Source organism: Cyclopterus lumpus, chromosome 15, assembly GCF_009769545.1.
Source record: "Cyclopterus lumpus isolate fCycLum1 chromosome 15, fCycLum1.pri, whole genome shotgun sequence".
NCBI lineage: Eukaryota > Metazoa > Chordata > Actinopteri > Perciformes > Cyclopteridae > Cyclopterus > Cyclopterus lumpus.
Genome location: NC_046980.1, coordinates 21325268 through 21340267, shown reverse-complemented (window position 1 = coordinate 21340267; position 15000 = coordinate 21325268). Strand labels below are relative to the sequence as shown.

The 15000-nt window shown below is 42.9% G+C and overlaps 3 protein-coding genes across 4 annotated transcripts in view; all 3 read right to left on the bottom strand.

Annotated features, from left to right (window-relative positions):
- Positions 1-3559, bottom strand: part of cep68 (centrosomal protein 68) — a 12218-nt gene extending 8659 nt beyond the window's left edge. For both annotated transcript variants that reach the window (XM_034551920.1, XM_034551921.1), the window contains exons 1-3: positions 3280-3559; positions 365-455; positions 1-274 (exon numbers count right to left, since the gene is read on the bottom strand). The exon at positions 1-274 is cut by the window's left edge and continues 23 nt beyond it. In XM_034551920.1, the coding sequence (XP_034407811.1) occupies positions 1-241 (241 nt within the window). In that variant the 5' untranslated portion in view covers positions 242-274; positions 365-455; positions 3280-3559. The remainder of the gene's footprint in view (positions 275-364; positions 456-3279) is intronic.
- A 261-nt stretch (positions 3560-3820) lies between these two features.
- On the bottom strand, positions 3821-5512 carry sdhaf4 (succinate dehydrogenase complex assembly factor 4). The gene is made up of 3 exons (XM_034552175.1): positions 5340-5512; positions 4784-4897; positions 3821-4261 (listed from the first exon to the last, which is right to left on the bottom strand). The coding sequence occupies exons 1-3, from the start codon at positions 5413-5415 to the stop codon at positions 4152-4154; spliced, it is 300 nt and encodes a 99-aa protein (XP_034408066.1). The 5' UTR covers positions 5416-5512; the 3' UTR covers positions 3821-4151.
- Positions 5513-10049: 4537 nt separating this feature from the next.
- tlx1 (T cell leukemia homeobox 1) overlaps positions 10050-15000 on the bottom strand; it is a 6473-nt gene continuing 1522 nt past the window's right edge. The window contains exons 2-3 of the mRNA XM_034552438.1: positions 13650-13887; positions 10050-10260 (exon numbers count right to left, since the gene is read on the bottom strand). Coding sequence (XP_034408329.1) covers positions 10050-10260; positions 13650-13887 — 449 coding nt within the window. The remainder of the gene's footprint in view (positions 10261-13649; positions 13888-15000) is intronic.

Genomic DNA, 15000 nt, shown 5'->3' with positions numbered 1-15000 from the left:
TCTTTAAGATAGAGGCGTGTTGGTCTGCAGAGAACAGAGGCTTCCTCGTTACGTACCGTCTGCCTGTCAGACACCTGGACGTGGGCGCTATGGTGACACTTTTGTGCGGTTCTCCTCCGTCCCCCCCTCTCTCCGCCTCACCTCTCTCCACCTCTTTGGGAGTAGGACTCGGACATCCCGTGCCAGGTTTAAACTCTGGGAGATGCATCTTCCACCTCGGGCCTCGTCCCGTGGCTTCCATCGGACAAAGTTAAAAGTAGGACGGTCCTGTCAACTAAAAAGGGAACAGAACAACTCAGTAACGTTCAGATAAAAAAAAAAAAAAAAGAGGGTTATTTGATTAGTTTTGGTTTCATCCGTGCACCTTGGGGGGAACTGCGAGCTTGTGGCGCGGCTTTTTTCGTCCTCCTCAAGAACAACCGTCATGTTGTGGAGTCGAGGCCCACACGGGAGAACTGTAACGAGAAGGGGAAGCGCGGCACATAAAAGACGAGAAACACCCATTTTACGGCCATGAACTTCATTGTAACATGATCAAACCGCCGAACCTCGAGCCACAAACTTCACGCAACAAAACCAGATGGACCCAACCACGCATGCTGAGCTCTACAACAGATGCGGACGTATTCACTCTCTTTTAGCTCCGTTTCTGGTCGATGCACATGTGGCTCTAAAGTTACTGAATCTGCTCTGCACGACGAAAACATTGTAGCTAAACGTCGAGCCACGAGGAAAACAAGGAAGTCAATGTCAGCCTAGAAATGTTGAACATGTCATTTAGAAACAGTGTCCCCCAGAGAACACGGAAGATTTTCACACCGTAAAATGTGCTGCTTAGTGTGCATCATTATCAATATCTGAGTCACACACACACACACCTGTTGAGAGACAGAGAGAGAGAGAGAGAGAGAGAGAGAGAGAGGTCTATACCTGTTGAGAGAGCTACAGAGAAAAGAGAGAGGTCTCTACCTGTTGAGAGAGAGAGAGAGAGAGAGAGAGAGAGAGAGAGAGAGAGAGAGAGAGAGAGAGAGAGAGAGAGAGAGAGGTCTCTACCTGTTGAGAGAGAGACAGAGAGAGAGAGAGAGAGAGAGAGAGAGGTATCTACTTGTTGAGAGAGAGACAGAGAGAGAGAGAGACAGAGAGCGAGGTCTCTACCTGTTGCTGTGGGGTCACTAAGCAGCCGGGTCCAGGCAGTGAAACAATACGCTCCTCACCTGACCGATCTCATTAAGACTGCATGCTCAGACCTGCCTGTGCTCACTGCACCAAGAGGAAGAGCGACTGTCCATCCGTTGGACGCAGCCTGTCGAGAACCCAGGAGACTATTGTTTCCGCTAGTGATGTTTTGTAGAAGAAAAAAAAGGTGCTGGCTCAGCTACATTTATAGAGATAAATATTTAAAAGACAGCAGTGTCTGCTACACACCAGCCACTGTCCAACTATTTTCCATTCATTACTGTTTAACTGTCACGCAAGAAAGTGTGTTTGCTCGGCCGCCATGATGAAAACAGTCCAGGGCTGCTGTCGGAAAGTGGAATAGTTACCTCCTAACGACTATTCCGAAGTACTTTTCCTTGACCTCTATGGAAAACGTCATGGGGTCAAGGAAAGACGTGAAGGAGGGTTCACGAGCATTTAGGACAAGACAACCGTGGTGCTCAGAGAGTTCGACTAAGCTACATAATGATGATGCGACGGCAGATGTCACCGACACATGTCTGCCGTGGTGAAACTACAACGAGGAAGGACTACAAAAACCACAACTAAAACACTCCATTATCCAAACCGCTTATCCTATTCAGGATGGAGCCAATCACAGCTGACATTGGGCAAAAGGCAGGGTTCACACTGGACAGGTTGCCAGTTCACAGGGCACGACTAAACCACAAACCCATGAAATCTATAACTATAATAAATAAACAGCTCCTTCAGCGACAGGCTGCTTCACACGTGGTGTGTGACGGAGAGAAACCGAAGCTCCTTCTTGCTTAATCAACACAGCCTGATGATGAAACTGATGATTCCTTCATGTGCAGTATCTATAAAACTGTTCCAATATCAATAAAAATATGCCTTTGTGCAATAATGTACACTTGGGGGTATTGTACTTTTTTAACATTTGAATCATTTATTATAGGCCTCGCTTGTTTTCTTTTTTCGCTGATGCTTCTTGTTATTGAAATAATTTGTTCATTGACAGTTTGACGATATTTATTGTTTATTTTATTCCATATCATTGGTTTTTTCGTGGATGGCCAAAGGGTGCGTCACTGTAAATGTTGCTGCCGCAAGGAATTGTGAGGCAGCATTATCTTCTTTCCTTTGGTAAAGGAAGGTCCAGTCCCATAAAAGGAGCTAAGAAAAGGAACCATTCAAGCACCTTTCCGAAGCATTTAGAGAACTTTTGGACCGTTTGAGCAAACAAGATGAAGTGTTTAAGAGCTTTAAGAGCGCAACATCTTTAATAGTGATGATGCTGAGATCACCTTCTTCCAGGGGCATATACACTGTAGCAATTAATAATTAGTACCAGATTAAAAACTGTCTTGTTGGAAAAACACTGCTACAATATTACAGACCTAAAAAATATGGCGGTGTATTTTCATAACAATAATACATCTAAATAGTTTCCTTTAAATACCATGCGTTTTAACTGAACTATATATAGTTGCCAGAGAAAGACAGAAAGGACATGTCCTCATTGGTGGCTGGAGCCCCAAATTAGTGCTCTGATATCCTCGCAAGAGCAAATGTATCCATCACAAGAGAAGAAAACGCACTACCCCATGATGAACCCCAACATGCCTCACTATAAACATGTCAAACACAGTGGGCAGAGAAACCATGGCAACACAAGGCACAGTCACAGAGCGAGGAGCCATCGGCCGCGTGGCGTTGTCAAAAGCTCGGTTATTGGGAAACACGGACCAACCCGCTCCTGAATGTAACGGGTGCCGCGTGGGGTCAAGAGGGAACACGCCGTTACATCCCAACAAAAGGATCCACGCACGTTTACCCAGTTGTTGTTCCGGAACTCTGCTGCAAAACTAACATTAAAAAAATAAAATAAAAACCTTCAGCCCCGTCACTATTCTGCGGAAGCTTCTCTTAAACTCGGCTTCTGACGAGCCGAGCTTCCTTTTCAACAGAAACCTCTCACTTAGCTAGAAGTGTTCGGCATCGTCAGAACAACCACATTAACGTTGGACATTTAACTAACAGCCCACAGACTGACAGCCCTTCCTCGGTGTCAGAACAATACACATGTCGGGTACTTACAACATTTAACGCCGTTAGCTTAGCTCGGAGCGTCCAGTTGTTGAAGCTTCACAGCCGCTTTGTTGCTTGCAGCCCCCCACCCGCCCCTTCCTCTTTATTCGTGCTGCCTTCAGGTGCTTTTCCTCTAGCTCCGTCTTGCCCGTTACTGTGAGGCGTTTATGTCTTTACTCTTGTATTCCTGAGATTGAGTTGCATCCCTGTGACATAGTTACACGTGACGGGGACCGTGCGCAGAGAATGGTGCTTTTCCTTTGCCTGCGCGAGCGCGACATTTGTACAACGTGTACACATTTGAAGGGTTAAAAGAAACGTAATGACAATATTGCTGAGGGCACGTGAGGGCGACACGAGTTCAATTTGAAACAGTGGTTCTATGCTGCCCCTTAGCGGATAACAAGTGCATATACATCTATTTACTGCATATACTCTATTTATTGCAGTTTTTCACCAAGACATTATTTCTGAAACTAGGGCCCCCCTACACACAACAAAACAAGAACATATACATCAAATACCAAATATCTTTCAAAAACACATGTGGTCTGGTTTTACTTTTTTATTTTATTTGAGACCTTCTTTTGGTAACTCCACATGGTCAAACACAATCAATGTACAAATCATGTCTTGGAGCTTCACATGTTTAAAAAATAATTTAAACATTGCCAGGATCCACTTCGTTAAGCTGTCCATTAGTCTGCGGACAGTTGTACTTGTTCCGTGTCAGTATGAATACAGAACCAATCACAAACACTTCCAACCTCATTCTCACCTTCTGATCTCAAACTTGAGTGAACGGAGAAAAAAAAACAGGCACTGGTCTAAAATATACATCTCCATAACACAGGTGTGATTTTTTTTTTACGTGCATGGAACTAGAAGTCCACGCAGCGGCCCTTCCTCTCCCAGTCTCCGTAGCGGGTGGGCTCTGGTCCCCGAGGACCCCCCTTCTCCTTGGTTTCAGGGTTCACGTCTTTGGGGAACTCTGGAGGACAACAAAGAGAACGATTCAACTTGAAAAGTATCACTTTGGATGATTTTCCTCCCACAACTGCTTCCGCGAATTACAGCCTCCAAAAACCATTCCAACTAGATCTGGACTCACTGCAGGACTCTTGTATTACACTGCATTTGTTTTAGCTAAGTGCACCTAATAAACTGGCAACTGAGTGTATTTACTGTACAAAATGACCAGTTCATGTGTATATATGGGACAATGTGAACATCACGAGGCATTATGATCAGATTCTACGTAAATAAGCAAATACATATGTTTTACTAGTTACACTGATATGGAATTGGAGGTCCAATAACTGGTATGCCTGTCGTGGCCGATATGTTATTGAAATGGGAATTGGAAAAGGCTAAACTTCTAGATTGACACATTTAGTTATATATATATTTATTGGAAGACAATACTGCGCATGTCTGCCATGGTGACAATATTATTTCTTCCCCTTTGTGCTCCGTTTGATATTCCGTTTTTTATATATTTTTTGGTTCTCACTTTGCAGAGCAGCTTGGCTCGCCTCCTCGGGGCCGTCAAAACGACCCTGCGGGGTTTTGGCCTTCTTGAGCGGCTCCTTGTCCTTCACCGCTCCGCTGGCTGCCCGGAAACAACCTGTGAGACCGCACGGATGGCGTGGATTTCAAAATAAAAGCCCACTCAATAATCAGCAGCCAGCGGCACAATGTCGGATACAGGACCTGATAAAAGACTAACATTACGACCCAACTATATTAAACCTTAGCGGACGTTACTTTTACCAATATCCACATTTAGCTACAACATTATCTATTACGTAACAGTTAGTTAATCATTCTGCATCACGCCGTAGGTCGTATACAACACTAACACGTTAAAACTGCAGGTAGGAATGTCATTTTGTCTCAAGAAAAGATGCTACATTAACTAATAACACACACCACACGCACACACACACACACACACACACACACACACACACACACACACACACACACACACACACACACACACACACACACACACACACACACACACACACACACACACACACACACACACACACACACACACTGACCTGTACGGACGGACTCTACGGCTAGACTCTGGGACAGTAGTCTGCTGGCCGGAGCACACGACCGCAGAAGAGACATGTCTGCAGTTGATAAGATGACCTTTCTTTCTTCTGTCCTCCTCGGACGCTTACACAACCAGTCCTCTGTTGTTGTTGTTGTTGGTGTGCGTCGCGCTTCCTCTACGCAATTGTCATCATCACCTCGCGACGGGGAAAATGTCGGTGGGTGTAATGTCTCTTCGGCGCCAGTAGGGGGAGACATATCTCTAGATACAGTGCAATCATTTTGGTCCCATTGTCGTGATGTTTATATATTTTAAGCTTTGCTGACAGAACTTTAGTAAACATAGCTTCATATTTAGGAACTATGCATGCACTATTATAATAAATGATTTTGAGAAATGAAAAAAATACATTTATGGTTTCACACCATACCTGATTGATGCTTTTCCTCCAAATTGCTTAATGACTTGGATTAGGTTATCGATATCCAAAATGGTAGCTTTGTTCAGATATTCAATATATGGCAAAGGATTTAGCCCACTGTTGTCTGTTAGCCTAGCTTAGCATAGAGACTGAAAACAGGTGGAAACAGCAAGCCTGGCTCTGTCCAAACAAAATACACCTATCAGCAGCTCCAAAGCTCACTGATGATCACATTATATCTTATATTTGTGGATGGATGGAATATCCTGGCAGTCTGGTCCCAGCTACCAAATTACATTCCTATAAGTCTACACTGGAATGACTCTTTGGCTGTCAGAGAGAACATCTACAGTAAAATGTACACTAAAATGATTGCTAGAAGAAACAGCAATCTACAAAAATGAACAAACAGTGAGTTTAGACACATTCCTATCAATAAAACAATTCCTATCAATATAAATAATGCCAAATGGCGCCTCTTACGTGTTAGAGCTTGTCACCAGTAAGGATAACAAGGATTATCAGAATCAGAACTGTTTCCTGCCAAGTACGTTACACATACAAGGATTTTGCCTTGGTGAAAGGTGCATAACAATAAACAAAAACAAAAACAAAAACACAGTGCAATAACATGAGGCATAATTTTAAAATAGAGTACAAAAATTGTAAACGAACAAACAAATGACAGTACTTAAAAACAAGTGTACTATCAATGTGGCAAGTGTATTTTAATAGAAAGAAAAAGATGAACAGGATAGTCAGTCCTGGACAGTTTTGTATGTTCATGTAAAACTCATTGTGTCAAATACTGAGAGGGAAAGAACTACAACACAAAATATGTGCCGTGCAGAGTGTTATTTATTTTTCTCAACTTGCTTCATCTTTATCAGCTGGTGAGTGACCACTTTTTTTTTCAAGTCTCAGCTCAACTCCAGCAGCTTAGTCCAGATATTTCTGAGTGGTGATGAAATTCTCCTTTACATTCTTCAACCTTTTAGAAAGCAGTCCTGGAGAATGTCATGTCACACACACACACACACACACACACACACACACACACACACACACACACACACACGCACTCGTCAAACTGGTAAACTTGAACATATTCATAAGATTTTCTATGCGGCCCCTCATCACTTTGTGCACAATCACCGTCCTTAAATCTGGGAGCTGGCTTTCGTGCAGAATTACCTGTTTGTTGTCTAAAATCTAAGTCGCGTAAACATGACCCATCATGCATGAGAGGCGTGTCACAGCCCGGTTGCCAGGAGGTAATGTGGCATTGTACGTTTCCGAAAACCAAGGATACGTTGAATGTGAAGGCTACATGGAATAATAATGAGTCTAACAAGCGAGAAACTCTCATGAGGGTGGTCAAACAAACAGGACTTTCTCCTCGGACTCCACTGTTTACTATAAAGCCAAAACCAAATGTTGACTTTACCCCAGTTACGTAACGCTTCATGAGAAAGTCCGCTACAGCGTTAGTTTGTTCATTTACACTTGTTACGTTGTTTCCGCTACGTGTTGTTTCCGCTACGTGTTGTTTCCGCTATGTGTTGTTTACGCTACGTGTTGTTTACGCTACGTGTTGTTTACGCTACGTGTTGTTTCCGCTACGTGTTGTTTCCGCTACGTGTTTTACGCTACATGTTTTACGCTACGTGTTTTACGCTACGTGTTTTACGCTACGTGTTGTTTACGCTACGTGTTTTACGCTACGTGTTGTTTACACTACATGTTGTTTACGCTACGTGTTGTTTACACTACATGTTGTTTACGCTACTTGTTGTTTACGCTGCGTTTCACTATGTGTTGTTTACGCTACGTTGTTTACATGTTGTTTACGCTGCATGTTGTTTACGCTGCATGTTCACGCTGCGTTGTTCACACTGCGTTGTTCACACTGCGTTGTTTACGCTACATTGTTTATGCTACATTGTTTACGCTACATGTTTTACGCTACATGTTTTACGCTACATGTTTTACGCTACGTGTTTTACGCTACGTGTTTTACGCTACGTGTTGTTTACGCTACGTGTTTTACGCTACGTGTTTTACGCTACGTGTTGTTTACACTACATGTTGTTTACGCTACGTGTTGTTTACACTACATGTTGTTCACGCTGCGTTGTTCACACTGCGTTGTTCACACTGCGTTGTTTACGCTACATTGTTTACGCTACATTGTTTACGCTACATTGTTTACGCTACATTGTTTACATGTTGTTTACGCTGCGTTGTTACGCTGCGTTGTTTACACTGTTTTGACACATATGTTTTGTGGGTAGTTAACGTTGTGAAAACGATGGCATCGGATTTAGGCAGCCAATCCACTTAGGGTTCTAAAAAAAAAATTCAAGATATGGCTTTAAATAATACAAATGTAATGTAACGTGAGCTTGGTACGTAACGCTATGCGACTCATCGGCGTGTAATCTCGTGAATGTAACGTTAATGCGTAATGTTGGCAGTGAAAGTCACTCAGCTCTTGGCTTCACATGGGACACGACGAGAGGTCTCCTGGGTGAAAGTCCTGTGTTGGGACTTCTCAACCTTAGTTCCTCTGAGCAAGTTTATACCAGAGTCAGTTAAAAGCCTGGGACGTATCATACAGACTCTGAAGGGTATTAAAACCAGGTTGAAACAAGGGTTTTCACTAAAAAAAGATACGTCTGGGATGCAATATATTTATTTGTTCTTTGAACCAAATGTACACTAAAGTGATTCCGGTACGTTTTAGTGCTATTTAAGAGTTTTTAAGGGACCATGTGTGGGATTTGGCACCAACGGGGTGGCCCAGAAAAGACAACTGGCCCTATCTAGAGCCGTTCTGGGCTATGCTGTCGAAACACGGCGAACCTCGTGTAGAGGATCAACTATAGATATGGACGACAAATTCTAAGGTAACGAAAACACAATATGTATCAAATTTAAAATCATACTTATTATTTTATTCCATTTTTGCAACAACAAAAAATCCTGAAATGCTACTCACTGTTCCTTCAAGCATGATGATTATTTGTTATTACAGGTTTTCATATAAATCAGTGATTATGCTACTGCTGCATAATCCCACGTTTCCACGTAAAGTTGTAAAATGTGGGAGCATGCAGTCAACCATCCTTGATGTTGATGACATCCTTGTGTATGTTTATCAGATATTGTTCTCTAAATATGAATACAAAGATGCCTTGTGTTGTAGCTTTAAGACCGGACACATCTTGTTGTTGTCATTATTTTAGGATATGTATAATGTGTCACATTTATAGTTGTGCTTTATGACGGATGATTGAAAACATAGCAAAGCATCAGTGAGTGAAACATTTACATTTATGCCTTATAGGTTTACTCAAGAGTGACACAATGTGGCATGGAAATAAACATTTGATTTAAAAAAAGGTACTTCCACAAAATCAAAGTAACATATGGCTGAAAATGCTGGATAGACTTTGAATTTAGGGGAGAACTAAATCAATTTCTGTGTCCAAAATATACTATTGCCATCAGTATGAAGCATGCACGCATTGTTTGTGTTTGGTCTCAGCTCCCAGGTCTGAGATCTGCTTCCACACAACATAAGAAAATACAGTTTGTAAAAAAATAAGAGTCCATAGGAATGTGAAATGTATTAAACTGTGGTCAAATGTGCCATTAAACATAATGTGTCTAAAATAGACATCATCCTGTTCCGTTGCTGTAAATCATCACATGGAGTTCCTTTTTTACTTTTTCTGTCAGACTATGTTTGAATTAATATACAAAGGTGCTAAAAACAAGTGCTCTGTTATTTTGCAGTTGAGTAAAAGAGACACACGAAAAACAAGGCCATTAACATGGCGGATAAACACAGACAGACACTGATGTACACACAGAAATATGAAAATATGAATGTTTACGAAACATCAAGTCCCTTATAGGTATGATACAACAACTCAATGATGCCAGCAAGTCCTCTCGTGGACTTTTTTTTTTTTATGTGTGCACTTTTCTGGAGTCTATTGTTCATCACGCCTCCGAAATATTTCCCAAAAATGTCAGTCTGCAGGGCTGAAGACCTCTCAAGGGATCCCGATCAGATAGTGGACCCCCATTAGATGGGTGGTGCTGATGGAGCCCGTCTGAAGCAGTTGTTAGCTGCAGCACCACGTGTCCGTGTAATAAGAGCAGAAAGACAGACCCCTATAACCCGGATCGGGTCTCCTCTGCGCGGCGCGTGTCTCTGCCGAATAACCGGCGCGTGTCGCCCGCAGGGTCTGCTCGAGGGACCGCGCGCGCGCCGCTCTACTCGCAGGCCGACACGCTGCTGATCTTGCCGGTGTTCTCGGTCCACGGCTGCAGGTTCTGCAGGGCGAACAGCGAGCTGTTCTGCAGGCACAGCGGGTCTGGGGTCAGCGGCTGGTTGATGGTCTTCTGGAAGGCCTCCTGCTGCAGCTGCATGAGGATCCGGTTGGCCTGCTGCCGCTCCGCCTCGCGCTCCTCCGCCGTCTGCCGCCTGCGGACAGCGACAGGGAGACACCGCGCAGCCGTTCACACACCGGAGCCGAAACATATATAAAGTATTATAATCGGATTATTATAACGATCTTATAGCCTCAGGCTATAGTGTGCTCATGTTTTGGTTTTAAAATAACCGATTAGCCGAATATAATATAATTATATATAATATAATTATTACAATTCCCAAAGCTTCATTAATAAATAAATAAGATAAAGAAAAAAAATCCAACTAAAGTTGTTTTGAAATCAAAATCATAACTGTGAAAATTCGACATTTCATGATTTTAATATGTCTTTGCGTTAAGAGACACAACTGTGATGCCAGCACAATTATTTCAATATTAATTTTCTGTATATTCCCTGAAAAAGGCAAACCTATGTCCATTATTTTGTTTTAGTCAATAGCAATCAACAACAAAATTAGTATTCTACATAACTATAATAACTTTAAGTAAATCTGAAATAAATAAATAACTTTTAACGTATTATTAACGTATGTGGATGTCTCCATCTGATCATGTGACATGACAATATGATGCTGTGTTTGTGTGTGTGTGTGTGTGTGTGTGTGTGTGTGTGTGTGTGTAATACACCTCTATAAATGGACTTCAGATCAAGAAAACGGATATTAAATACTCTCAGATTATTTCTTAAAAAGTAAAAACACAACAACAACAACAACCCGCTGCATGCTCTGTTAACATTTTCATAGATTCTTATTGAGTGCCCTGGGTTTATGTGCACAACATATATATTTTGTATAACTATCCAGATTCTTAACAATTTAAAAAATAAATAAAATGGCCCTCTTTTAGCATGTCTCATTTATTATTACTTTTTATTATACCAGAATGTAATTTTGCAGTAAAAAGCTCTATTTAATATGCAGAATCCATTTATGATTATTAGGGGAAATATTGCAGGTCAACACATAATTAACTAATAGATTTTGCCACGAGACCTCCCCAGTTGACTACTTACATTGAGATATTTATATTTATTGTTTTAGAAGTTTGACTGAATGTGCAAACAAGGTATTATTTTTAAATTAAATGTGTGTAGATTTGTGTACATTTTCACATAATCTGAAAATTGGATATAAGGCAGGTTCAAAATTCTGGTTTCATTTTGTTACATTTCTTTTTATCATTACATATCAGAAAATATTGCTTTGAAGCCAATGAAACCATGAAACTTCCCTAGTTGATCACTCACATTAAGACAATTCCTTATTACAAGTCTGAAATGTTATGTTTATATGAGCAATGTGCAAATGAGGTTACCAATAGTAACTTTTGGTGAAATTAGGAGAAATCTTCAGACGCAAATACACAAATTTAGTAAAATAAACAGCCACATGTCTATGTTTCCAGTAGTTTGTCATGGAAGCTAAAAGCCGCTGAATCTCCAACATATTTAAAACACACTACATTGTTTCTACTAACCGGCACATTCTTTTTTGACAAATGATTTGCAGAAAATAGAAGTTAAGGGAACAATTTATTTTCCTTAAAATTAAAATAAAAACAAAACAAAAACAGAACGGTTAAGCCTCTCTGAGCTATTTGAGCTTGTATTACTCCAACTGACATGTGTATTTAGTGTCAGAAGCTTTACGTCTGATAGCCAGGCTTGGCTCACTAAATCCTTTCTCCTGTTGAATGCTAAAAAAAACCTGTATGTATGATTTTCTCCAAACGTGCCCAAAAAAGAACACACTCGGAACATATTTGTAAATGGAACAGAGATAGACTTAGTAACCGAGTTTAAGAACCTCGGGGTAATTCTAGACTCCACCCTGACCTATAAGAGCCATGTCAAAAAGGTAGCGACCTACATCAAATTCAACCTTAAGTATACTTAACTTCAGGCCCATCAGAAACAGTTTGACATTCCTACATTCCATGATCTTCACACATTTAGTGTACCGTCTGACCAGCTGGTCACTCACATGCACAACGACACTCAAACCCATATGGATCTCTGTATAAGAGAGCACTCAAAGTCTTTGACAAGAAACCGCGAACCCATCATCACGGCCACATCCTGAACAAACACAAGTGTTTAAGTTTCAACAACCTTATCAGCCTTAAAGAAGCCAGCATCATTTACAAAGCCCTAAATGGTCTGGCACCTCCTCCGCTGAACGAGTCCATCAAACAGAGACCGGTCTGCGACTAGAGTCACCAGAGCCTCCCACAGAGTCACCAGAGCCTCCCACAGAGTCACCAGAGCCTCCCACAGAGGCGACTGTGTCGTCCCACAGAGGCGACTGTGTCGTCCCACAGAGGCGACTGTGTCGTCCCACAGAGGCGCACCACCCTCTGGAACACATTACCATCCTCTTAGGGAGTGCCCAACCTTCAGCACTTTGAAAAAGCACATGAAGGGACGGCCGCTGTGCACCCAAACTTGTGCACATAGATAGTTTAACCTGGGTTAGCAGTATTCGTACTGTCATGGATATGTGATGTATTAATGTTGTATGATTGAATGAAACCTTAAATGTGCAAATTAATGCCCTTATGTGCAATTTATCTGTGTGCAATATGATGAATGTGAAATGATTTTTTTCCTCTTGTTTCTTTTATATATATATATAGATATGCGATTCTTTTTTTATCCATTGTTAACTTTTTATTACCGAACTTGTGTATTGGCAGCTACAGACTATAATTGATTGTAGTTTATTACTATTGCACTTTGGCATGAACTTCTCTAGGACACTCAGCCTGTACATTGTGGCAGTGTTCATCAATGTATATTGTCCCTCTCGAACAAATACACTTGAATGAATTGAATGAATGTATTTACTCAATTCTTCCCAACACTGTATTTACTCCACTTTTCCCTGTCCCATGATTGGTGGAGACGGTCTCTTCATAGTCAGCGAATGTCCATTTGAAGAATTCTACATGTCAGCATTCAGCCTATTTATTATGTTGCCTGCAGCTATATCGCTAAAACTCATGCAGTCTACGACACTCCTGCAATAAATATGCTGTTCCTAGTATTTAGCCCACCCCATTTATATCAATGAGGGTGGACTACATAACAGACCGTTTAAAATGAACACCAATAAGGATTAGCTGTAGGGCTGTTTCATTAGACTGCATGTTCCTATATAGCTGCATCTAATAAAGTGGCAGAAAAGTGAACATTAAGATTTAGTGTGAAAGTGCGTTGAACTGTCAGATAAGGGCACATATCAGAAAACCACTGTGGGAAGGGAGCCTACAATGAAAACAGTCTTAACAGGGACTAAAGGGACGTCTTGGACAACACAAGAGGGCCCCTTATAGGAGCCAACTGGGCCTCCAGAATGCAGGGCCAATGCATTGATAAAATGGTCAAAAGTTTTTTTTTTTTAAAACAGGACTTCACCTCCATTTGGTGCGTCTGTTTTGGAACCAGGTCTTGACCTGGGCGTCGGTCATCTTCAGGGCTTTGGCGAGGGCGGCCCGCTCCGCCGACGCCAGGTACTTCTGCCGGTGGAAGCGCTTCTCCAGCTCGCAGATCTGCAGCCGCGTGAAGGACGTCCGGGGCTTCTTCTTCTTCGGGGGCGTCCTGTTCTGGTAGGGGTGACCTACGCGACGCGTCACAGTGAGGGGTGAGAGGGACACTGGGAGGGAAAGACGGGGACAAGAGAGGAGAGGAAGGGACAAGTCAGGACAGGGCAGTGGTGAGGAGTGAGGAGTGAGGAGAGAGGAGAGAGGAGTGAGGAGAGAGGAGAGAGGAGTGAGGAGAGAGGAGAGAGGAGAGAGGAGAGAGGAGAGAAGAGAGAGGATGGGACCAGTCAGGACAGGGCAGTGGTGAGGAGTGAGGAGTGAGGAGAGAGGAGTGAGGAGAGAGGAGAGGAGAGAGAGAGAGGAGAGAGGAGAGGAGAGAGGATGGGACAAGTCAGGACAGGGCAGTGGTGAGGAGTGAGGAGTGAGGAGAGAGGAGTGAGGAGAGAGGAGAGAGGAGAGAGGAGAGAGGAGAGAAGAGAGAGGATGGGACCAGTCAGGACAGGGCAGTGGTGAGGAGAGAGGAGAGAGGAGAGAGGAGTGAGGAGAGAGGAGAGAGGAGAGAGGAGAGAGGAGAGAGGAGAGAGGAGAGAGGATGGGACAAGTCAGGACAGGGCAGTGGTGAGGAGTGAGGAGAGAGGAGAGAGGAGAGAGGAGTGAGGAGAGAGGAGAGAAGAGAGAGGATGGGACAAGTCAGGACAGGGCAGGAGTGAGGAGAGAGGAGAGACGAGAGAAGAGAGAGGAGAGAGGAGAGAGGAGTGAGGAAAGGAAAGGAATTGACAGGAGAGGAGATGAGAGGAATTGACAGGAGAGGAAAGGACAGGACAAGTAGGACAAGGCAGGGAAGGAAAGGACGGTAAAAGTCAGGTCAGTAGCGCAGGAGGAAAGGACAGTTCAGGATAGAAGGATAAAGGAGGACAGGAGGACAGGAGGAGAGGAGGAGAGGAGGAGAGGAGGAGAGGAGGACATGAGGACAGGAGGAGAGGAGGAGAGGAGGACATGAGGACAGGAGGAGAGGAGGACATGAGGACAGGAGGACATGAGGAGAGGAGGAGAGGAGGAGAGGAGGACAGGAGGACAGGAGGACATGAGGACATGAGGACATGAGGACACAAGGACACGAGGGGAACAGGAAGGAAAGGAAAGGTCAGAAGAGTAAAAGTCAGGACAGGACAGGTCAGCAGGGTATTTAGGTCAACTGACAGGAAATGAGTGAGAGAGCGCTGACA

What these genes read in the sequence shown, in the direction of transcription:
- sdhaf4 (XM_034552175.1), bottom strand. Translation starts at nt 5,415, where the DNA reads ATGTCTCTTCTGCGGTCGTGTGCTCCGGCCAGCAGACTACTGTCCCAG. An exon ending in CGTAGAGTCCGTCCGTACAG is followed by an intron (nt 4,898 to 5,339) that starts GTCAGTGTGTGT and finishes GCGGTCTCACAG; the next exon opens with GTTGTTTCCGGGCAGCCAGC. An exon ending in GAGCCAAGCTGCTCTGCAAA is followed by an intron (nt 4,262 to 4,783) that starts GTGAGAACCAAA and finishes GTTGTCCTCCAG; the next exon opens with AGTTCCCCAAAGACGTGAAC.